General features: G+C 45.3%; 1 protein-coding gene across 3 annotated transcripts in view; it reads left to right on the top strand.

Annotated features, from left to right (window-relative positions):
- Rtn1 (reticulon 1) overlaps window positions 1-13,864 on the top strand; it is a 221,432-nt gene extending 207,568 nt beyond the window's left edge. For all 3 annotated transcript variants that reach the window (XM_006990726.4, XM_076550857.1, XM_006990728.4), the window contains 6 exons: window positions 1,182-1,389; window positions 4,075-4,213; window positions 5,969-6,038; window positions 6,665-6,711; window positions 6,796-6,854; window positions 13,052-13,864. In XM_006990726.4, the coding sequence (XP_006990788.1) occupies window positions 1,182-1,389; window positions 4,075-4,213; window positions 5,969-6,038; window positions 6,665-6,711; window positions 6,796-6,854; window positions 13,052-13,094 (566 nt within the window). In that variant the 3' untranslated portion in view covers window positions 13,095-13,864. The remainder of the gene's footprint in view (window positions 1-1,181; window positions 1,390-4,074; window positions 4,214-5,968; window positions 6,039-6,664; window positions 6,712-6,795; window positions 6,855-13,051) is intronic.
- Window positions 13,865-18,049: the final 4,185 nt, after the last annotated feature.

The raw sequence follows: 18,049 nt of genomic DNA, 5'->3' as shown, positions 1-18,049 counted from the left end.
TACACAATTCAAGATGGCGATATGCCATCACAAATCCCACACCACGAGACTGTAGCCTGCACAGAAATGCTTAAAATAGTGTCTAAAATGACCTTCACACCATGTGTGCATGTCATATAAGAAATGTAATTTTATGTTTAAACACAAGGCTCATGGTTCCAGAGAGTTAGAGTCCATGGCCATCGTGGTGAGGAGCATGGCAGCAGGCAGGCATGGTGCTGGAGCAGTAGCTGAGAGCTTTTTATCTCAAGCAAGAGGTAGAGAGGGAGATACTGGGAATGGCATGGGCTTTTGAATCTCAAAACCTGCTCCCAGTGACACACTTCCTCCAGGAAGGCCACTGTCCTTCATCCTCCCCAAACAGTTCCACCAACTGAGAACCAAGGATTCAAATATATGGACACGTGATGGCCTTTCTCACTCAAACCATGACAGGGAGTATACAAGAGTTGAATTCAAATGTCAGCTGGGACTGGCAACACAGTCCTAAAATAACAATTACAATAAAATAAAAATTGAAAGAGGTTTCAGAGATATCTCAAGTGGTTAGGTTAAAAGCCTCACTCACATACAAGAGGCCCTGGGGACAGTCTCCAGCACTCTGAGTGTCAACTTCAGGGTTTGTTACACAGCCATGTGCCTCACTTTCCCCTGGATTTTGGAAGAAAACTACTTTGGTCCAGGTGCATGCGGTATTGGCTGAGGTCGTGTTGACTTTCCTTCCAAAGGCATCACCTTCCTTCCACTTCCTGGCTGCCTATTCTCCGTGGCAGGGGCACTTATACAGCTTATGCAGAGCAGCCGTACGCTAGCCTGTGCATCTGTAGGCCACTGTTGAAACCAAATATTGACAACAGGGCATGCCGTTATCCATGTAATCATGTGATCAGAGGGAAGAACGGGCCCTCCACAGAGTCCTCTGTGCTTTCAAGTCTGTTTCAAAGCCACAGGATCCCAGGCACTGTATGGGTAGCATAGCCCTTGCTCACCAGAGTCACACCTGTGAATGTGTAGACTGTCCTTAACGTCTGGGGACTTCTCCGAATCATAATGGAGTTATCAGTCAGCGTCCCCGCTCTCTAGAAATCTAAATGCCAGCGGGGAGACTGCGGCCCCAGTGGCAGCCGACTAGCTGGCCTGGGCCGTGCCGGAGTAAAGCGGTTTGTGTGTCTGTTCCACAGCTATTGACCTCCTGTACTGGCGGGACATCAAGCAGACGGGGATTGTGTTCGGGAGCTTCCTGCTGCTGCTCTTCTCCCTGACCCAGTTCAGCGTGGTGAGCGTCGTCGCCTACCTGGCCCTGGCCGCCCTCTCAGCCACCATCAGCTTCCGCATCTACAAGTCTGTCCTGCAGGCTGTGCAGAAAACGGACGAGGGTCACCCCTTCAAGTGAGTGCCCCCGTCCACTGGCCCTCACCCTGCCTCTCTGGGCTCCCTCTCCGCCTCACTGCTGTGCCCAGGTATAGTGGGACACGTTTCCCCAGAACTCCAGGAACCTTCTGGAGTTTTTCTGAATGCCCGTCTTTAGTAGCTAAAGTTGCTGGTGGGTTTCTGGAACAAACTCATTCTTATTGTAACACTTGTGGGTTACAAAGGTAATCACAACCCATTGTCCACATGTAATGCTTTAAAAATATTTTTTAGTTTTGCTAATTTTACCTTGTGTATATGAAATGTTTTGCCTGCATGTATGTGCACTACATAAGTGCCTGTTGGGTTCTCTGGAAATAGGGTTATGGAAGGTTGTAGCCACCACGTGGGTTCTGGGAATCGAACCCAGGTCCTCTCATAGAATAACAAGTGCTCTTAACCTCTGAGCCAACTCCCTGGTCCCATGTTTTTGTTTTTGTTTTTTCATTCAAAGAGAGTTCCAACAATTTCCTAATCTAACTACTTCTATAAGGAAGGCAGGGCAGGCACTGGAATCCCTATTTACAGATGGAAATACTGAGATTCTAAGAAGTAAAGTGACACATTCAAGGTCAGGTGCAGAATGAGGACTACGGGGTGTTGGGATTTTTAAAGGCCCAACCTTCTGAGTGGTGCAAGTTCATGAGCACTCTTACTGCATATCCTTCCCTGCATCTGGATGCAGGGAAAATTGGGTTAGAATGAATATTTAAAAGGAGAAAAGTTTTAGTTTTATCTGTTTAAAATATTAAGTAAGTGTGTGTGTGTGTGTGTGTGTGTGTGTGTGTGTGCGCGCATTCATGCAGGTGCCCAAAGAGGCCCGAGGCATGGATCGCTGGAGCTGGAGTTACAGGTGATTGTGGGTGCCGGGAACTGAACTCCGATCCCCCGCAACAGCAGTAAAGCACTCTTGACTGCTGAGCCGTCTCTTCAGCCTCCCCCCCCCCCCCCACCTTTCCCAGAGCAATCTATGAACTGTGCAGATACACAGAGTATGGCAGAGAGCAGTGATAGCCTAGCCAGCGGTATCCAACCAACGCCATTATGGCAAACTGCTCCAACTTCAGATGGTGAGCCTGGTTGCCTGCAGAATTCGGTGTATCACACACACCTTCTAACTGGCCCTGGGCCGGTCTCCAGAGCTCACCGGTGACATCTCTGCATGTCCCCCTACTGTGCCTCACCTGTCGGCTGGATCCAAACCTCAGTTGCAGCCGAGCCTCAGCAAAGAAAATGACGCCCAGTTTGGGGGCTGGGGGCCTGAACGTCCTTCTCGGCATCGTGGTCCCGACCTCAGTGCAAACACTGTGGCATACACATACACACTCGTGCTACCTTGTGGCTTTCTAATGCTGAGCTATTGGGCCATCTGGGCCGCAGCTGGCTTTCACACACTCCCATCCCCACAGGAGAGAGAGGGCAGACGCGGCTTAGTCTTTGTTCCTAGCAGGACACACACAACCCAGATTTGAGCAACCCTAGCCTGGCTGAAGTCCTCATCTTTATCCGTCTTCTCTGTCCTTAGCCGTCCAGGATTCATCTATATCCATTGTTCTAGAACTTCATTGTGTCTGCTGCCATGTTCACCCCCAAGGCTGAAATATGGGGGACTTAGGTCCCATTTGGCTTCTTTTTTCTGATACCCAGTTGTAGGAACAATAACTTAAAACTACTCATAGCCCGACCTTTGTTCTTTAGGAGGTAAATTTAAAGTGTAAAACTCCTTCAGGCTAGTCACTTGTATCAGCACAGGGAGCACCTGACTTTTAATCACATCACACTGGACAAATCAGTATCTTCGTATTTTCTCCAAGGGGAGAAAAGCTATAACATTTAAATCTAAACTTCATTAAGGTATACACAACACATTAAGAGTGGGGATTTCAACCTGGAGCTCTAGAGTAAAGCCTTTAGCCTGTAACACTCCGTACAACTCAAGACAGAGGCTGCTTGGCTCTCCATCTCTGTTCATCCCATGCCTTTAAGAACCCTAGGCGAGGCAGGCAGCCCAAGGCTGTCTTCAGACAGGAGAGGGAAGAAGGGAAGGGAAGGCAGAGCTCAGTGGAGAAGTGTGGCCAGGCACAGAAAGCTTATGTATATTATATGCATATATTCTGCATTTTATTTTGTTTACCATCCATCAGTTAAATCTAGCCACCTGATTAAATGGAAAAAAAAAAGTCTCATTACCAAGAACATCATTCACTAGGATCGATGAGCGTTTAATATGGTCCAGGCCACTGAAGTTACCATTGCTGTCTAGAGGAACCTGGAAGTCAGTTCCAGAATTAAAATAGGAATTCTTCGAGTTTGTCAAGGAACAGTTCGGCAGCCAGGGTTTTCAGATCGCTCCAGAATCTAAGAAAGATGCACATCCCTTTGACACGTGTAGAGACATCAGTAAAGGAGTCGACTGCTCATGGGTCTTCCTGGTTTCTCTGAGCTCACTCTTTAATGCTGCGTTTTGCGGATAGAGTCGCAAAGCCCCCAGAGAGTCAGAACAGTGTTTGGGAAGCCGGTGTGCATGGTGTCCCACAGCCAGCAGCCTCGTGGAGGTGACCCAGCCACCAGCCTCCCAGTGTGACGAGCACTTCCCTGGCCCTGGGGTGCAGCCGGCGGCGTTCAGCCCTCTGACGGCTCTCCCCTGGGATGGTTTGTTGACAGGGCCTACCTGGAGCTGGAGATCACCCTGTCCCAGGAGCAGATCCAGAAGTACACGGACTGCCTGCAGCTGTACGTGAACAGCACGCTCAAGGAGCTTCGGAGACTTTTCCTCGTCCAGGACCTGGTGGATTCCTTAAAAGTATGACTGCTTCTGCTCCTCGCCTTACAGTCTTCAGTCCTTCTCCCCAAAGGAAGAGTACAGTAGGCAGCTACAATAGACTACAAAGCAGTCGCTAATTAGCCTAGAATTGAGAACCTCCAGTTGTGTGGTTCCATGACACACATCCAAGCTGGTCCTCTCGTTTCACAGATGACAAAACCGTGCCCCCGAGACATTTAGACACTTATCAGGGTTACCCAGTAGCATTTGGAAGAACTGGGGTCAACCCCGGGACACACAATTCTAGACATTTTACGTGGGAGGATATAGATTCTCAAACCAAGGTCTCAGTCTCCTAATTAACCACTTTTAGGGATGTGAAGACTGTGTTTACTCTGGAGGGTGCTAATAGTAAGCCCTGGAGAACTCCTCGGGTTGAACATCTAAAGGGAAGACCCATGCCCAGCACAGAGTGTGAGGAGGATCTGGAACACACACACACACACACACACACACACACACACACACACACACACACACACACGAGACAGAGAGAGACAGACAGACAGACAGGCAGGCAGATAGACAGGCAGACAGAGTGGGTGGGGAGCAGGCTTTATTCCAGGTAGTCTCACTCCAGCCAGAGCAGTGGTTCTCAACCTTCCTAAGGCTGAAAGCTGAGACCCTTTAATACATTTCCTCATGTTGTGGTGATCCCCAAACCATAAAATTATTTTCATTTCTACTTCATAACTATAATTTCGCTACTGTTACGAATTGTAAATATCTGTTTTCCAAATATCTGTTTTCCAATAGTCTTTTGGGGGGGTCACAACCCATAACTTGAGGACCACTGATCTAGTGAGTTTCTTTGAACAGACTGCTTGGACTTCCCTGTGACTTCCTGATCAAACCCAACCATTGAAACAAGATTCAGCAAGCCCACGAGCGGAGGTGGGGGGCGGGGAGAGGTGATCGTGAGTGTTCTGTCCTTGAGTGCTTTGTGCACACTGTGGCTGAGGTCTTGTGCTACAGGTTGCCTGGTACTGTTCAATAAGTCAGCGGGAGCAGTGGGAGACGGGGGCCTGACCTGCATCCCTGGAACAGGAACTGACTGCAGATACTTAGAGACGTGTGAGGGGATCACCACTGCTGCCTGTGCTCGTGTTTGTAATGTAACAATAGTGGACCAGAGCAGAGGTCAGCAAACCTCCTCTGTAAGGTCACACGGTATCTGGTGCTTCAGGCCATGTTATCCCTACCCAGCTTTGGCATTGCAGCACAAAAGAGGCAAAAGACAATCCATTAATGAAGGGCTGTGTTTGTGTTCCAATAAAACTTTATTGATGCACACTGGAAATTAAGTTTAATGTGAAGTCACAGATCATTGAATACTTTTACTATTTAAACAGACCATTTAAAAATGTTTAAAACAAACAAACAAAAAAAAAAAACCTTCTTAACCCCTGGGCCCTTATAAATACAGGCCAAGAGCTACAGTGTGCCAGATGCTTAGCTTAGCCTATGATTTCACTGGGTCCCTGGAATCTTAGCAACAGCATGGTTCAATGTCTCCAAGGGACCAGGATGGTGAGCTTTGGATACCTTACCATACTTTCATTTCCCGTCAAAATCGTTTCCCAGGAATCCATTTCCTCTTGCCTCTCATTCTAGTCTTTAGGGAGGAAAAATTGAAATCCTAGCTAAACCAATTAAGATCCTAACTCAGGAAAGACGTGGATTCCATCTGGGAGGAACAGTGGTGGGCTCCCTGACGATCCTTTCGTTCTTAAGTTTGCAGTCCTCATGTGGCTCCTGACTTACGTCGGCGCGCTCTTCAATGGCCTGACCCTGCTGCTCATGGGTAAGTGCTTCCCATGCCCCACACACTGCAGACATGGTGCTTCCATGGCTGTCAGCTTTCAGCTTCTTGGTAGATAGCTAGGCATGAACATCAGATACCCCCAAATGGAGAGGATCTCCCTTTGAACTGTAGTAGTTCAATTAACAATGGATCTTTGGTTTTGCTTTGTTTTTCAAGACGGTTTCTCCGTGTAGCCCTGGATGTCTTGGAACTCATTGTGTACACCAAGCTGACCTCAAACTCACAGAGATTCTCCTGCCTCAGCCTCCCAAGTGCTGGGATTAAAGGGATATGCCACCATCATCAGGCTAATAATGGATGATTTTTCCCCCAGCCACATCACTAAATTGCCTTCTAGTATATATACATCTACAGTGGCAACTCTGGGTGAATCAATTGTCACCTTGAAAGGGCACATTGCACCCTCATTCTAGGATCAATGATGCATGTATAGAGAGGGCTCTGCCTTCTGTTTTTCTTATGCAGTACCCTGTCATCTTTTATCTATGGTGCCATTTTACCCCCCAAAGAACGCTACAGTCTCATGTCTATGAAAAATGTGTCTATAAGCTTGTTCCTGTTGATAGTTCTCAGAGTTCTAATGATATATATTTTTCCCACCCCAGCTGTGGTTTCGATGTTTACTCTCCCCGTGGTGTATGTTAAGCACCAGGTGAGTTGTAATGGGGTCAGAAATACTTGTGGAATTTTGACCTCACGGTGTTTGGGTATGCTCATGATTTCTTCCTCTTTGTAGGCACAGATCGACCAATACCTGGGACTTGTGAGGACTCACATAAACACTGTCGTGGCGAAGTAAGTTACACAATGGGATTCACAGAAAGGAGTCCCTCTCCGAAGCAGGCACGGGAGTGGATCTGTTAGATGTAATTTAGAGGAAGCAAAATAATAGGTTATTATATTCTACTCCTTTGAGTCAGACGTGCATTCTCATCTCAATTATGTTATTTCAAAAATAAGTATAATTTTCAAACCCCCAATTAAATAAAACTGTCAGTGGTTTATTTCAGGTACCATAATGAATATATTTGAACAAGTTAGTAATTCTAAACTCTCCCCAAGGGCTGGCCCATGTTCAAGAACAAGATGGAGGGAGAAGGAAGGAAGTGTGACTCAGAAAATGTTAAAAGAGCAGTCACATTGAAAACACTTAACGAACACCGTCCGTCTTTTGAACACCCAATACTACTAGTTTCAAACAGTAAAATTACTTTTGAAACCTTAGAATGCATGAATAATTTGTTACCTAAATATTTTTATTATACTCTTTCAACACACACATGTGTATTTGGTTTCAACAACTGCCTTTTTAGACTTCTGCCCCTAACAGACCCTGCTTTACGGAGCTACCATAAGACACTTAGAGATAACAATGTCAGGCTTACTCATCCACAGCTAACATGGTTGGCTTGGTGATTTCTCCAGCTCTCATCTTTGTGTTTTATGTCTGTTCCCACCTGTAGTCATAATTGTGTTTCTTTGTTAGGATTTTTTTTTTAAGACAAAGTTGGACTGTCCTTCAGCTACAGATTCATGTCATGAAAGGAGTCGACTTTGTTAATATCAACTCCATTTAGTAATCAAACAATTATGTGGCTGGACCTAGGCAATGGCTAGACTTAGACATTTCAGATGGTCAGGCTTAGGCTGGGTGGTAACGAACCCATAAGGAAGTACAGTCATGTCTACGTTCTGCCTGGTATCTCAGGCCAGCAGCTGCCATTTTCTCTTGATGCGTAGGATAGTTTAACTTTCACCATGCCCTGTTTACATTCTTCCCCTTAAAATCACGCAAAACTCTGTTGGGTTCTACTCTTGTCTTGGATATGTAGCACGTTTCCTGATGCCTGAAAACATCACCTGGAACCCACAATGTAGCCAGCTAATGAAAGTCAATAGATGAAGACTGAAACAGTCCTTGTTTTAGGTGACGAAATGACAGAATGGCAAAGTATGGAAAGTGGTGGCACTTAAGCCTAGAGTCAGTTCAAAGGCAGAGACTCAGAAACCTATAGCATTAAAAGTTCCGGGTTTCGGCTCGATGACCTATAATTTACATTTTAAAGAAGTCCCCGGGTAACTCTTGGGAAGCTAGAACTATGTTTAAGAACTACAGCACCAGAAAGTCAGAGTGGGAATTTGGAAACTGGAACTAGAAGTTAGGGGCCAAAATTGTACAATATTCGATTAAGGGACCGTAAGGAAATCACATCTATGGCTTTTGTTGGTGCGGGTGGGGTTGGATACTTAGTTCTAAAGAGGATGTTCTTGTTTTGTGCGGTGACACAGAAGACATGAAGATGATTGAGTCCAACCTGACAGGAGTTCTCAGCCTATTGGTACAAATAATAAAATTATAAAGAAATAATTACGAGAAAATGCAAGCACTACAGGAGAACTGTGTGAAATTCTAATTTCAGAATAGTGCGGAAATAGTAGATATAATGGAAAGCCACTCAGGTAGGATGCTGTTTGGTCTGGACCATGATGCTCTCGTTCAGAGAGTAATAGGGAGAAACACATTGCAAGAAGAAAAGGCCTAAGCACGGGTAACTGCACAGAAATGCTCAGGAAGTGAGGTGGCCCCTGTGTCTGCAGCTCAAATGAGTGGCAAGATTGACTGGAAAGATTATAAAGAGAAAGACTAAATCCGGGTGGGATGCACTTTGATCTCAACCCTACACACAATGGCTCTTGGTGCTTCTAAGTAGCGGGCTGATGTCATCGGAATTGCATTTGTATGGAAATCACTTGGTGACAGTCTAGTGAGAGAATTGGAATGGGAAGATTGGAAATGTGACTGTCAACTCAGAGGCCATCACAGTTCCAACAAATTGACTGGACACTGGAGAGCTAAAATAAGGGAAGAGAAAATGGCAGAAAAGTATATATAATATACATACATATATACATAACATAACATATATAGCATAATTTTTAAGGTATAGTTGGAAATTAAAGCAATAAAAATAAAAACATGTCACCCATGAGAATGGATGGGGTGTTGTCATCTTTATTATATGTCTCCATTTTTTTTTTACATAAGGATACAGTAAAGCTTGACTCCATGAAATCAGAACAGCCATGGTTTGAGGAATCCATAGCCTTACTCCATTTAGTGACAACATTCTGAGTGCCTACATTTTCCTTGAAATTGGACATTTGTTCTCATTTGAAAACTAGGACTCCTCATGTTTAATTTCAGTATTCAAGGAGCTCCAGTCATGGATTTATTAAATAACACTCAGAGATCTTGGGCATAAAACTACAGGTGGGCATTTGTAGCACCTAGGTAGTAGCCTACCTGATTGTATAGAGGGGCTGTAACCCCCCGACTCTATAGAAGCTGTAACCCTCCCGGCTCTATAGGGAGCTGTAAATAGTAGTGGCAATAAGGATGCTCATTAATTTATCACATATCTGCCTGAGATAAAGCAATGTGGTGCAGGATTCTATCACCTTCAGCCTCATAACTTCTCATGACTGTGTAGAGACAAATCAAAGTTGTATGCCAACACTCTAGGTGGGATGAAGCTTGGAATAGAAGCAAATTTGAAAGAGGGCTAGCTCAAGGCTCAAAATGAATTCAGAGAGCTGGACCAAGTTACAGGGCTAAACCAGAGTGAGAAAAATAAAACAACCAAGTCAAGTCCTGGGTTTATCTCCCAAAGCCTGCTTTACAGCTAGAGAACGGGGTGGGTGTGGATGAGCTGAAACAGATGTTGCAGGTGTAGAAATGAGGTTTGGGGATTGATTCATCAATCCCAGCCAAGTATGGGTTAGTGACGTACTGAGGCATCTTTTTAAAAATGAGTGCAAGTTTAGATGCTACTGATGCAAGACTGAACCCCACATCTAAAGAGACTATGGTCACTCACTCTTATCCCCTATTACGTATTCGATGTCTGAGTTCAACACATTTCAGGACTGTCCACATACCGAGGCTTGATCCTGGGGCCTCACTCACATAAGTGCTCTACCACTGAGCTCCAGCTCCGCTCCTTTTTTGACTTTTGATTTTGAGACAGACTGTTTAAATTGCAGGGGCTGGCCTTGAACTTGCAACCCTCTGCCTCAGCCTCTTGAGTAGCTGCACCACCGTGTATGTGTGGTGAATTGACCATTTTAAAAGAGGTCCTGACACACTGGAGTAATGCCACAAAGATGAGCAGGGTACCAGGGTATTGGCAATCTGTCAGTAATGACCAGAGGAGACCCGACATCACTCTCTACAGGTGATTTCCCTTGAAAGGGTACAATAGCCGTCTTCAAGAATCTGGAGGTCTGGCTCTGCAAAGGAATGGCTGGGTGTCTGTCTGTCTGTCTGTCTGTCTGTCTGTCTTCCTTCTGTGGAACAGTGAGTGGAAATTCCAGCTCTTGTGTTCATGTGAAACAGGAGTAAAAGTAGCGATAATTAAAGCTGTTTAACAAGGACATCGGTGCCCTATGGGGCAGTGATCTCCCTGATGGTCTTCACATATCCAAGCAGAAATCAGTTGCCTACCATCGTTTATGTTTTCTTCAGCTCCTCCTCTTCCCACCCACCTCTCATCTGGTCCTATAGCTTCAAAAGTTATCTCCAGATCCAGGGCTCTGTCTTGGTTAGGGTTTCTATTGCTGTGATAAAATACCATGACCAAATGAAAGTTGGGGAGGAAAGGGTTTATCTGGCTGACACTTCAACATTGCTGTTCATCACCAAAGGAGTCAGGACAAGTACTCAAGCCGGGCAGGATCCTGTTGGCAGGAGCTGATGCAGAGGCCGTGGAGGGAAACTACTTCCTGGCTTGCTCCCTCTGGCTTGCTCAGCCTGCTTTGTTATAGAACCCGGGACCACCAGCCCAGGGATGGCTCCACCCACAGTGGGCTGGGCCTTCACTCACTGATCACTAATTGAGAAAGCACCTTACACCCGGATCTTATGGAGAACTTTCCTCAGCTGAGGCTCCTTCCTCTGATGATTCTGGCTTGTGTCAAGTTGACACAAGACCAGCGGGTACAGACTCTATACTTGTGTCTTCATCCCAGACCTCCTGTGCTGACTCACATCTGCTTATTAGATGTTTTCCTCTCACAAGTCCCGTAGACAGTTAAGATTTACGTGGCCAAGTATCTTGCAGTTGGACCTCAGAGTCTGGTTACCTCCTGTCCCACCATCTGGGTAAATGCCATTATCTTGCTTAGCATTGCTCAGGCCATAAACCAAGCAGTCCAACTTATTCTCCCTGCCCATACAAGACTCAGTCTGTCAACAGATCCTTGCAGCCCCATCTCCAAATTAAATCTCAGACTGTTCACCTGCCTGCTTCATGTCTACCTGGTAATCCTGGCCATTACCATCTGTCACCTGGATTTCTGGAACTCTCTCTCCCTCCATGATTGCTTTTACCCTCATCTCCCCCTTTATTTTCTACATAGCGACCATCATTATTCCTTTAAAAAATATGAATCAGGTTGCATCATCCCTCTGCCTGGTTTGTACTACCTAGAATAGAATGCCTAATAAAATACCTAGCTTCCCACTACCTAGAAAGGCATCTAAAAGCATCTAAACCCTTTCGGTATCCCCCAAATTCTAACACCATTACTGCCTGCTTTTTGGACCCCCCCCCCCAACATCGAGGCTCCTTTCGGGCCTCTGTACTCGCTGCTTTCTGTCTGAAACCGCCAGATCTTGGCCTATTGGCTTCTGCCTATGCTTTGGGCATCTGTTTCTCAGCTCAGAACTTCTAAAGTGGGCTCCACCCACTTCCCCACAGCTTCCCCCTCACTTCCTACCACGTCGTCTCGCATTGTTTCAGAACATCTGTCCCCATCTGAACCTCTTGTCCCTGGGTGTAAGTCCCTCTCTTCCACACAGATGAGGATGGAAACCCCCCCAAATCACCTTGTTCCTCTGTAAAACACTAAGTTCTAGAATGTTGAAGGTTGCCTAGTTCAGAGGAACATGACTGTTCTAGTCTGCAAGCTGAACTCCTAAGGCCTCAGATTAATACACGAAGACCTCCTAGAGTGATCCCATCCTAAAGTGATAACATTAGGAACCTTGGCAATATCTGGGGACCCACAGGTTAAAGATAATTTTCTAGGGAAGTGGCTCAGCCAAGAAATTATTTGCTACTCAAGCATAAGAACCGGCATTTAAGAAAAATCAGGCATGGCAGTAAGAATTTATAATCCCAGTGCTAGTGAGACAGAAGCCTGGCGGATCGCTGAGATCCACCACCCAGCTCAGCCTAGTCAGCAGGCCTGGGGCCAGTGACAGATACTGTCTCAACAGACAAGGTAGAGCTCAACCGAAGAACCAGAAATTGGGTCCTTGTCTCCACATACATATGTATGCACCCCCCCCACACACACACACATATAATACCTGCATATGCACAGACAGATGGTTGGACACACACACACACACACACACACACACACACACACACACACACACACACGGCTCTCTAAGCTGTGGAGAAGGTTCATTCAGTGAATGAGCAGCCATAGCTAGGACTAAGATCCAGGCTTAATTCCACTTCCCGGTATTTTGACACACCATGGGTGAAGAGATGCCATGGCCAGGAACCACCTCAGTTTATGCTCGTCTTCCTGGTGTAGTCATTACACTCTCCTCTTCCTGAAGCGCCCTCAATGAAGTGACCAGTGGTGATTTCTCTACAGAAGGAAGTTGTGGTAGAGTCACTACTGGTCACCTAAGGAAGTCTTCTATCTCTACAGAAGACTCTCCCAACTTCTCATGAAGGAAGTCAACGTGGCCGTCCCATCAACTAAAAAGTTTTGAATGCGGCTCTCTTGTCTGGGCACCATCTGACTTTCAGCTCCTTTTTATTGTTTTATAAGTGTTTCTAGAGACCCACACATGAAACTAAGTTTTCTCGAACAGCCTCACTATTGGGTGACCCAGTTAGGAAAGCCACGTGATGAATACACAAAATGACTTTGTGGATTTGCAATGTAACCCTTTGGTTTTGCCTTTGTAGGATCCAGGCTAAAATCCCTGGTACCAAAAGGCACACGGAGTAGATGGATATCCCAGGAGAAGCTGGCCGTGGATGGGGGTGTCTGGAGTGGTAACAGCTCTCTGCTTCCTCGTTATTGCAAATTGATTGTGTCCCTTTCCCAGTACCATAATCTTAGAGGCAAACTTTCAGACAGGTGTTTTCAGGCTCTTCCTGTACTCTTAGGATATTTGAGTCCCTTGTGTCAATCACTAAAGTATAGAGAAAAGTGTGTTAGATGTGGTTTTTAATTTTGTGTTGCTAAAAAAAAAAAAAAGTGCATGATGGTGAGAGCCCACGTTCTCCTTCCTTCCCTGTCCTCCTGCAATGCTCCCGTAGCTGCGACGTCCCTGTGGCTAGGCCTTTCTTGCCAAGTGCGCTGACACAATATTGGTGATCGCTTATCATGTCCTTGGGTTGCTGGTTTGGATTCATCTTTAATAACACTATATAGACTTGTAGGCCAATGTTTTAGCATTTTTCCAACACACACAACGTAAAAAAAATAATAATAATATGAAACAGTTGACCGTACATATGGTAATCAGTTTTGTATAACGTACAAATGATTAAATTAAGAATAAATCCAAAATGAATACACAGTACTTTTATTGTATGGGATGGCTGTGCTGATTTACATGTATGGTAACTAAAAGGTGCCAGCATGTTGACTTTATTACAATTTGTATTACTTTCTCTGTAGTTCCTAATGGACTTAATCATGGACTCTGGATATTTGCACTTATGTACTTGATACTGAATGCATCAATAAATGTTACTAAATGTAGATATTTCTCCCTGTCTTGTGGTGATCTTGCTGGGAAATGCAAAAGCTGGAAAAGGCATAAAGAAGTTCCTTGAGGATGGGTCAGAAGAGCTGAGGCCAGGGCTTCAACTTACTCCCATTTCCAGAACTACAGGGTCCAGCCCCAGCTTGGGTTACAGCTTTGTTGCATTAATAATAGAAAACACCACGAGACCCTGCACGTACAGAACATGATGACAAAATCCACACTTCCGGTTTCCACTGTGCTAAGTTTTCAAGTGATTGAACTCCGCTTCTTGTAAAGATTCATTTGCACTTTTTTGGGAAGAGGGGACAGGGTTTCATGTTGCCCAGGCTGGTCTCAATTTATTATGTTGCAAAAGATGACCTTGAATTCCTGATCTTCTGGCCCCTATCTACCAAGTGCACAGATTATAGATGAGTGACACTATGTCTGGTTTATGTGGTACTGGGACTGGAACCCAGAGCCTGTGCATGCTAGGCAAGTGCTCTACTGGCCTTCATTCACTAGGCAAGTCTCTACTAGCCTTCATTCACTAGGCAAGTCTCTACTGGCCTTCATTGGTCCCCCTTTTTGTACATTCTATTTCCAAAAGAGGAAGAGATGAGATAGCAGTGATTGAAAGGAGTATCAATGGAAGGAAACAAGGAGACATTGTGTGTAAAAAGCTGCCCTTAAGCAGTACAGTTGAGTATAAGAAGCATTTATTTAGCAAAGCGGCATAAAGCCAACAAGGGCTGCTTGATATCATGGAAACAGCCAAGAAGCTGGCATCTCGGTGTTGGGGGTAGGAGGGCAATGCCTATGTGTAAACACTAACTAAACAAAGAAGGGCATGACATCAGAGCTGCCATTCAAGCTCCAGCCCAGAGCGCGATGCTTAGGGAAGCAGAACTGCGTGGCTGGGTTCCGAGCGTCACCAGAATGAAGGAAGAACATGCAACAGGTTTCAAGATGAGGAAGAGCATGGCATACGCAGAAAATGGTGAGTAGTAAGCCAAGCTGGGTGGGAGGTGCTTGTGGGACTGTCAATGCCAAGTAAATTTCTTCACAGAAAGTAATGAAGGATTTGAGGCTTTAGGCTTTAAGTCTGAGTCACTTGAACACAGTGATGAGGCCAGACACTGGCGATTAGAAGAGTATGGGAGATCACTGTAACACAATTCTAACACAAACCGGTACCAATGGAGCCGTGATAACAAAGGAAAGGAAACGCTCAGCATCCCCATCTCCTGACTAACATGTCAATCACCCAATGTGCAGGATGCAGCTAAGACATAATTCGGAGGATGATTTGACTGAAGTTGGTGATTGACTTGAGGTAGAGTTTCAAGACCAAATTTAGCCCTGAGAGTGGCTGCCTGATTAGACTTCACACCCTAGGCAATTCACTGGCCTCACTCTAACCCCCAGAACTTTCTATGACCAGCTGAGCAAGAATACACCATTTTCCAGGTGGAGAGCCCAGAAGAACCAGCTTAGGGAGGGATAATCAGCTTAAATTGGTGGCTGGTTACTTTTGAATGTTCAATGATACAGAAGAGGATGATTTCTTGGGCGAAGCTCATATACCTCAGTCCCAGAACATGTGTTTACCTGTGTGAGGACCTGGCTTCACTCTCCAACACCCAAAGGAAAAAACAAAACAAAGAATACATTCATAAATAAAAGGATTTAGTCTTTCTGTAGGTTTTCAATCTCAAGCCTTTGAAAGCATGATTTCTTAGAGGGGTTTTTATTATGCAGAACTGGCCATCAGTATTGCCTGTCATGGTATTTCATTTCTCCAGCTTGTCTAGAATTCCTTGTGTACCTTATTAGGAGAGTCCAATTAGGAATCCCATTTGGTGGGGTGGGAGGGTGGGGGTGGTGGGGGTGGTGGGGGTGGGGGTGGTGGTGAAGAAGATGACCGAGGGAAAGGCCAGGCTCACAGAAATCATAGACACGGACAGAAGATTAGATAGGACTTTGGGCACTTCCCATGCTGTCATAGACAGGAAACATTAGCCAAGGTGATGCTGAAGGGTTGGATAGTGTGGAGACTCAGCAGACAGGTGAGAAGAAAGGAGAGGCACCAGGGAGCCCAGAGTGAATGAGACAACTCCCCATTCTGACTGTGAGCCATGGAAAACCTTGACCGCCTCTGGAGGAGCTAAGTGGGTGGATGTGGCATGCTTCCTGGATCATCTCAGCAACAAAGGTGGTGGGATATGACACATCTTTTGCTCTTCCCATGCTCATATTTAAATGAGGGGCAGGATATTCAATCACACCTACATCCCATCTGTAAGCTGTAATTCAACTGAGAAACACATCATTTGAATAAAGATCACTGGGCCATTTTTATTACTGATGATCTTCCTTGATCACAGCCAGAGTAAAGCTTGCCATGATTTCTACCCACCCGCTGGCAAATGGTGCTCCTCTTTAGAGGAGGGAGGCAGGAAGCCCTCACAGGAGGGAGAAAGCCCAGCAATGTATAACATTCCCCATTCTCTGAACTACCATGAGAAATCTTTTTTGGGGCACTAAACCCAAGAGATTACTTAGAAAACTAAAGTTGAAATGGTTCAGCTGAATTTGGTGCTGTTTCCTTCCTCCTTCCCTGGCTGTTACCCTTGTCAGAGCTTCTAGTTTAATGTTCTCTTGTTTTTGAAACCTGTCAAAGACAAACACGGAGCCTTGGCATGCAAATTCCCCTAGGGAAAAATTACCATTGCACATGAAGCCCCTAGAGTGAAGCCACTGTGAGGTAGGTAGAACAGGCATTTTCTCCTGTGGCAGTCATCAAGCATCCCAGAAATTCTGCAGTGTGCATTCTGTTCACTTGTGCCTACACCCAAGTGCCCTAAAGTTACTGGAGAATTTGCCCCAAGATAATATCCCCAGGGCAAATGTACCTACCTTGTCTTCCTTTTTGTTCTTTGTAATATAGCTTGTGCCTTTCTTATTTCTCTGGGTAGGAAAGAACAGCTTTGTATGTGATGGCATGGGACATGTCCCCAACAGAATATGCAGCTTTCCAATGATGCCATTGTGCATATTATGGTATGTGCATATTATGGTAGGCTTTCTAATCTAGCCCATCTGACTTCCCAACTTGAAAGTTCTGGAACAAGTGTTTCCTCCTGGCCTTTCTTACAGTTTCTCTTGATCAAAATGTCTCTACCTTTTTTCTGTTCTCTCTCTCTCTCTCTCTCTCTCTCTCTCTCTCTCTCTCTCTCTCTCTGTTTCTCGCATGCACACACATGCGCACACACACAAATGGGACATATTTTTAAATTTTATTCTTTAATCTCTAAGTTGGGTATTCTACGGGATACATCTAAATTATTATCCAAGCTGCATACCTCATTTATTAGTCTGGAAGGCTATTTTGAGGCTATTGAGATGAAAAACTTCTTAGAACTAATACAGCGTCTTCCATCCAGGCACTGTGTAGAGTGGGCTTCTTAGAAACATCTGTAACTAAAATGTCAGGATCCCGCAAGGGCCTATTTTACTCTCCTGATCTGAGGAAACTGGATCTCAGTGTTCGCCCACTGCTCAAAGCTAAAGCAAGGACGGCGAGGTCTGTCTGTCTGATTTCGAGTGGAGTCCATGCACGAAGCCTTTGCTCCCCTCCCCTGCGGTCTCTTCAGGTGAGGAACCGTGTTTCCTCTTTGACAGCGGCAGGAGAAATCCACTAACATGTATGAACACTCAGGGGGCATTTATCGGAAGAACACCCGGGAGTCTAAGGGTTTAACTGCAGGGTTTTTTTCCGAAGCAGTTTTCCCATTTGGACTTTCCCAGCTAAAGAGGGTTGAATGTGGGCGTTATGTAACAATCCTGCTGTGAACAGAGATGGGAAAGTGCAAACCTTAAGGGGTTTTATGTAATGGCTTAATTTTATATGCACCGTCCCCCTGATGTAGAACACACATCCACACTGCAGCAGGAAAAGAAGCCAGAGCAGGGAAAGCATGGTGACGTCACTCATTAATTCCAGATGTCCATGATCCCTCAGAGCTGAGAATTCCTTCTCATAACCTGAAATCTGGCTGATTAAGAGTTTACCCTTTTACAAATGCTCATGAAGTAATAATTTTGGTGTAACAATCAACTCACAGACTCAAATTTTACGTACAGTTTAAGATGATTCAAAGAAGTCTGCTGGGGGTCTCCCAACATTAGAATGTCAGCTTTGCCT

This window comes from Peromyscus maniculatus, chromosome 14, assembly GCF_049852395.1.
Source record: "Peromyscus maniculatus bairdii isolate BWxNUB_F1_BW_parent chromosome 14, HU_Pman_BW_mat_3.1, whole genome shotgun sequence".
Lineage (NCBI taxonomy): Eukaryota > Metazoa > Chordata > Mammalia > Rodentia > Cricetidae > Peromyscus > Peromyscus maniculatus.
Note: the sequence above shows the minus strand (reverse complement) of the source record. Positions and strands in the feature narration are given on the sequence as shown.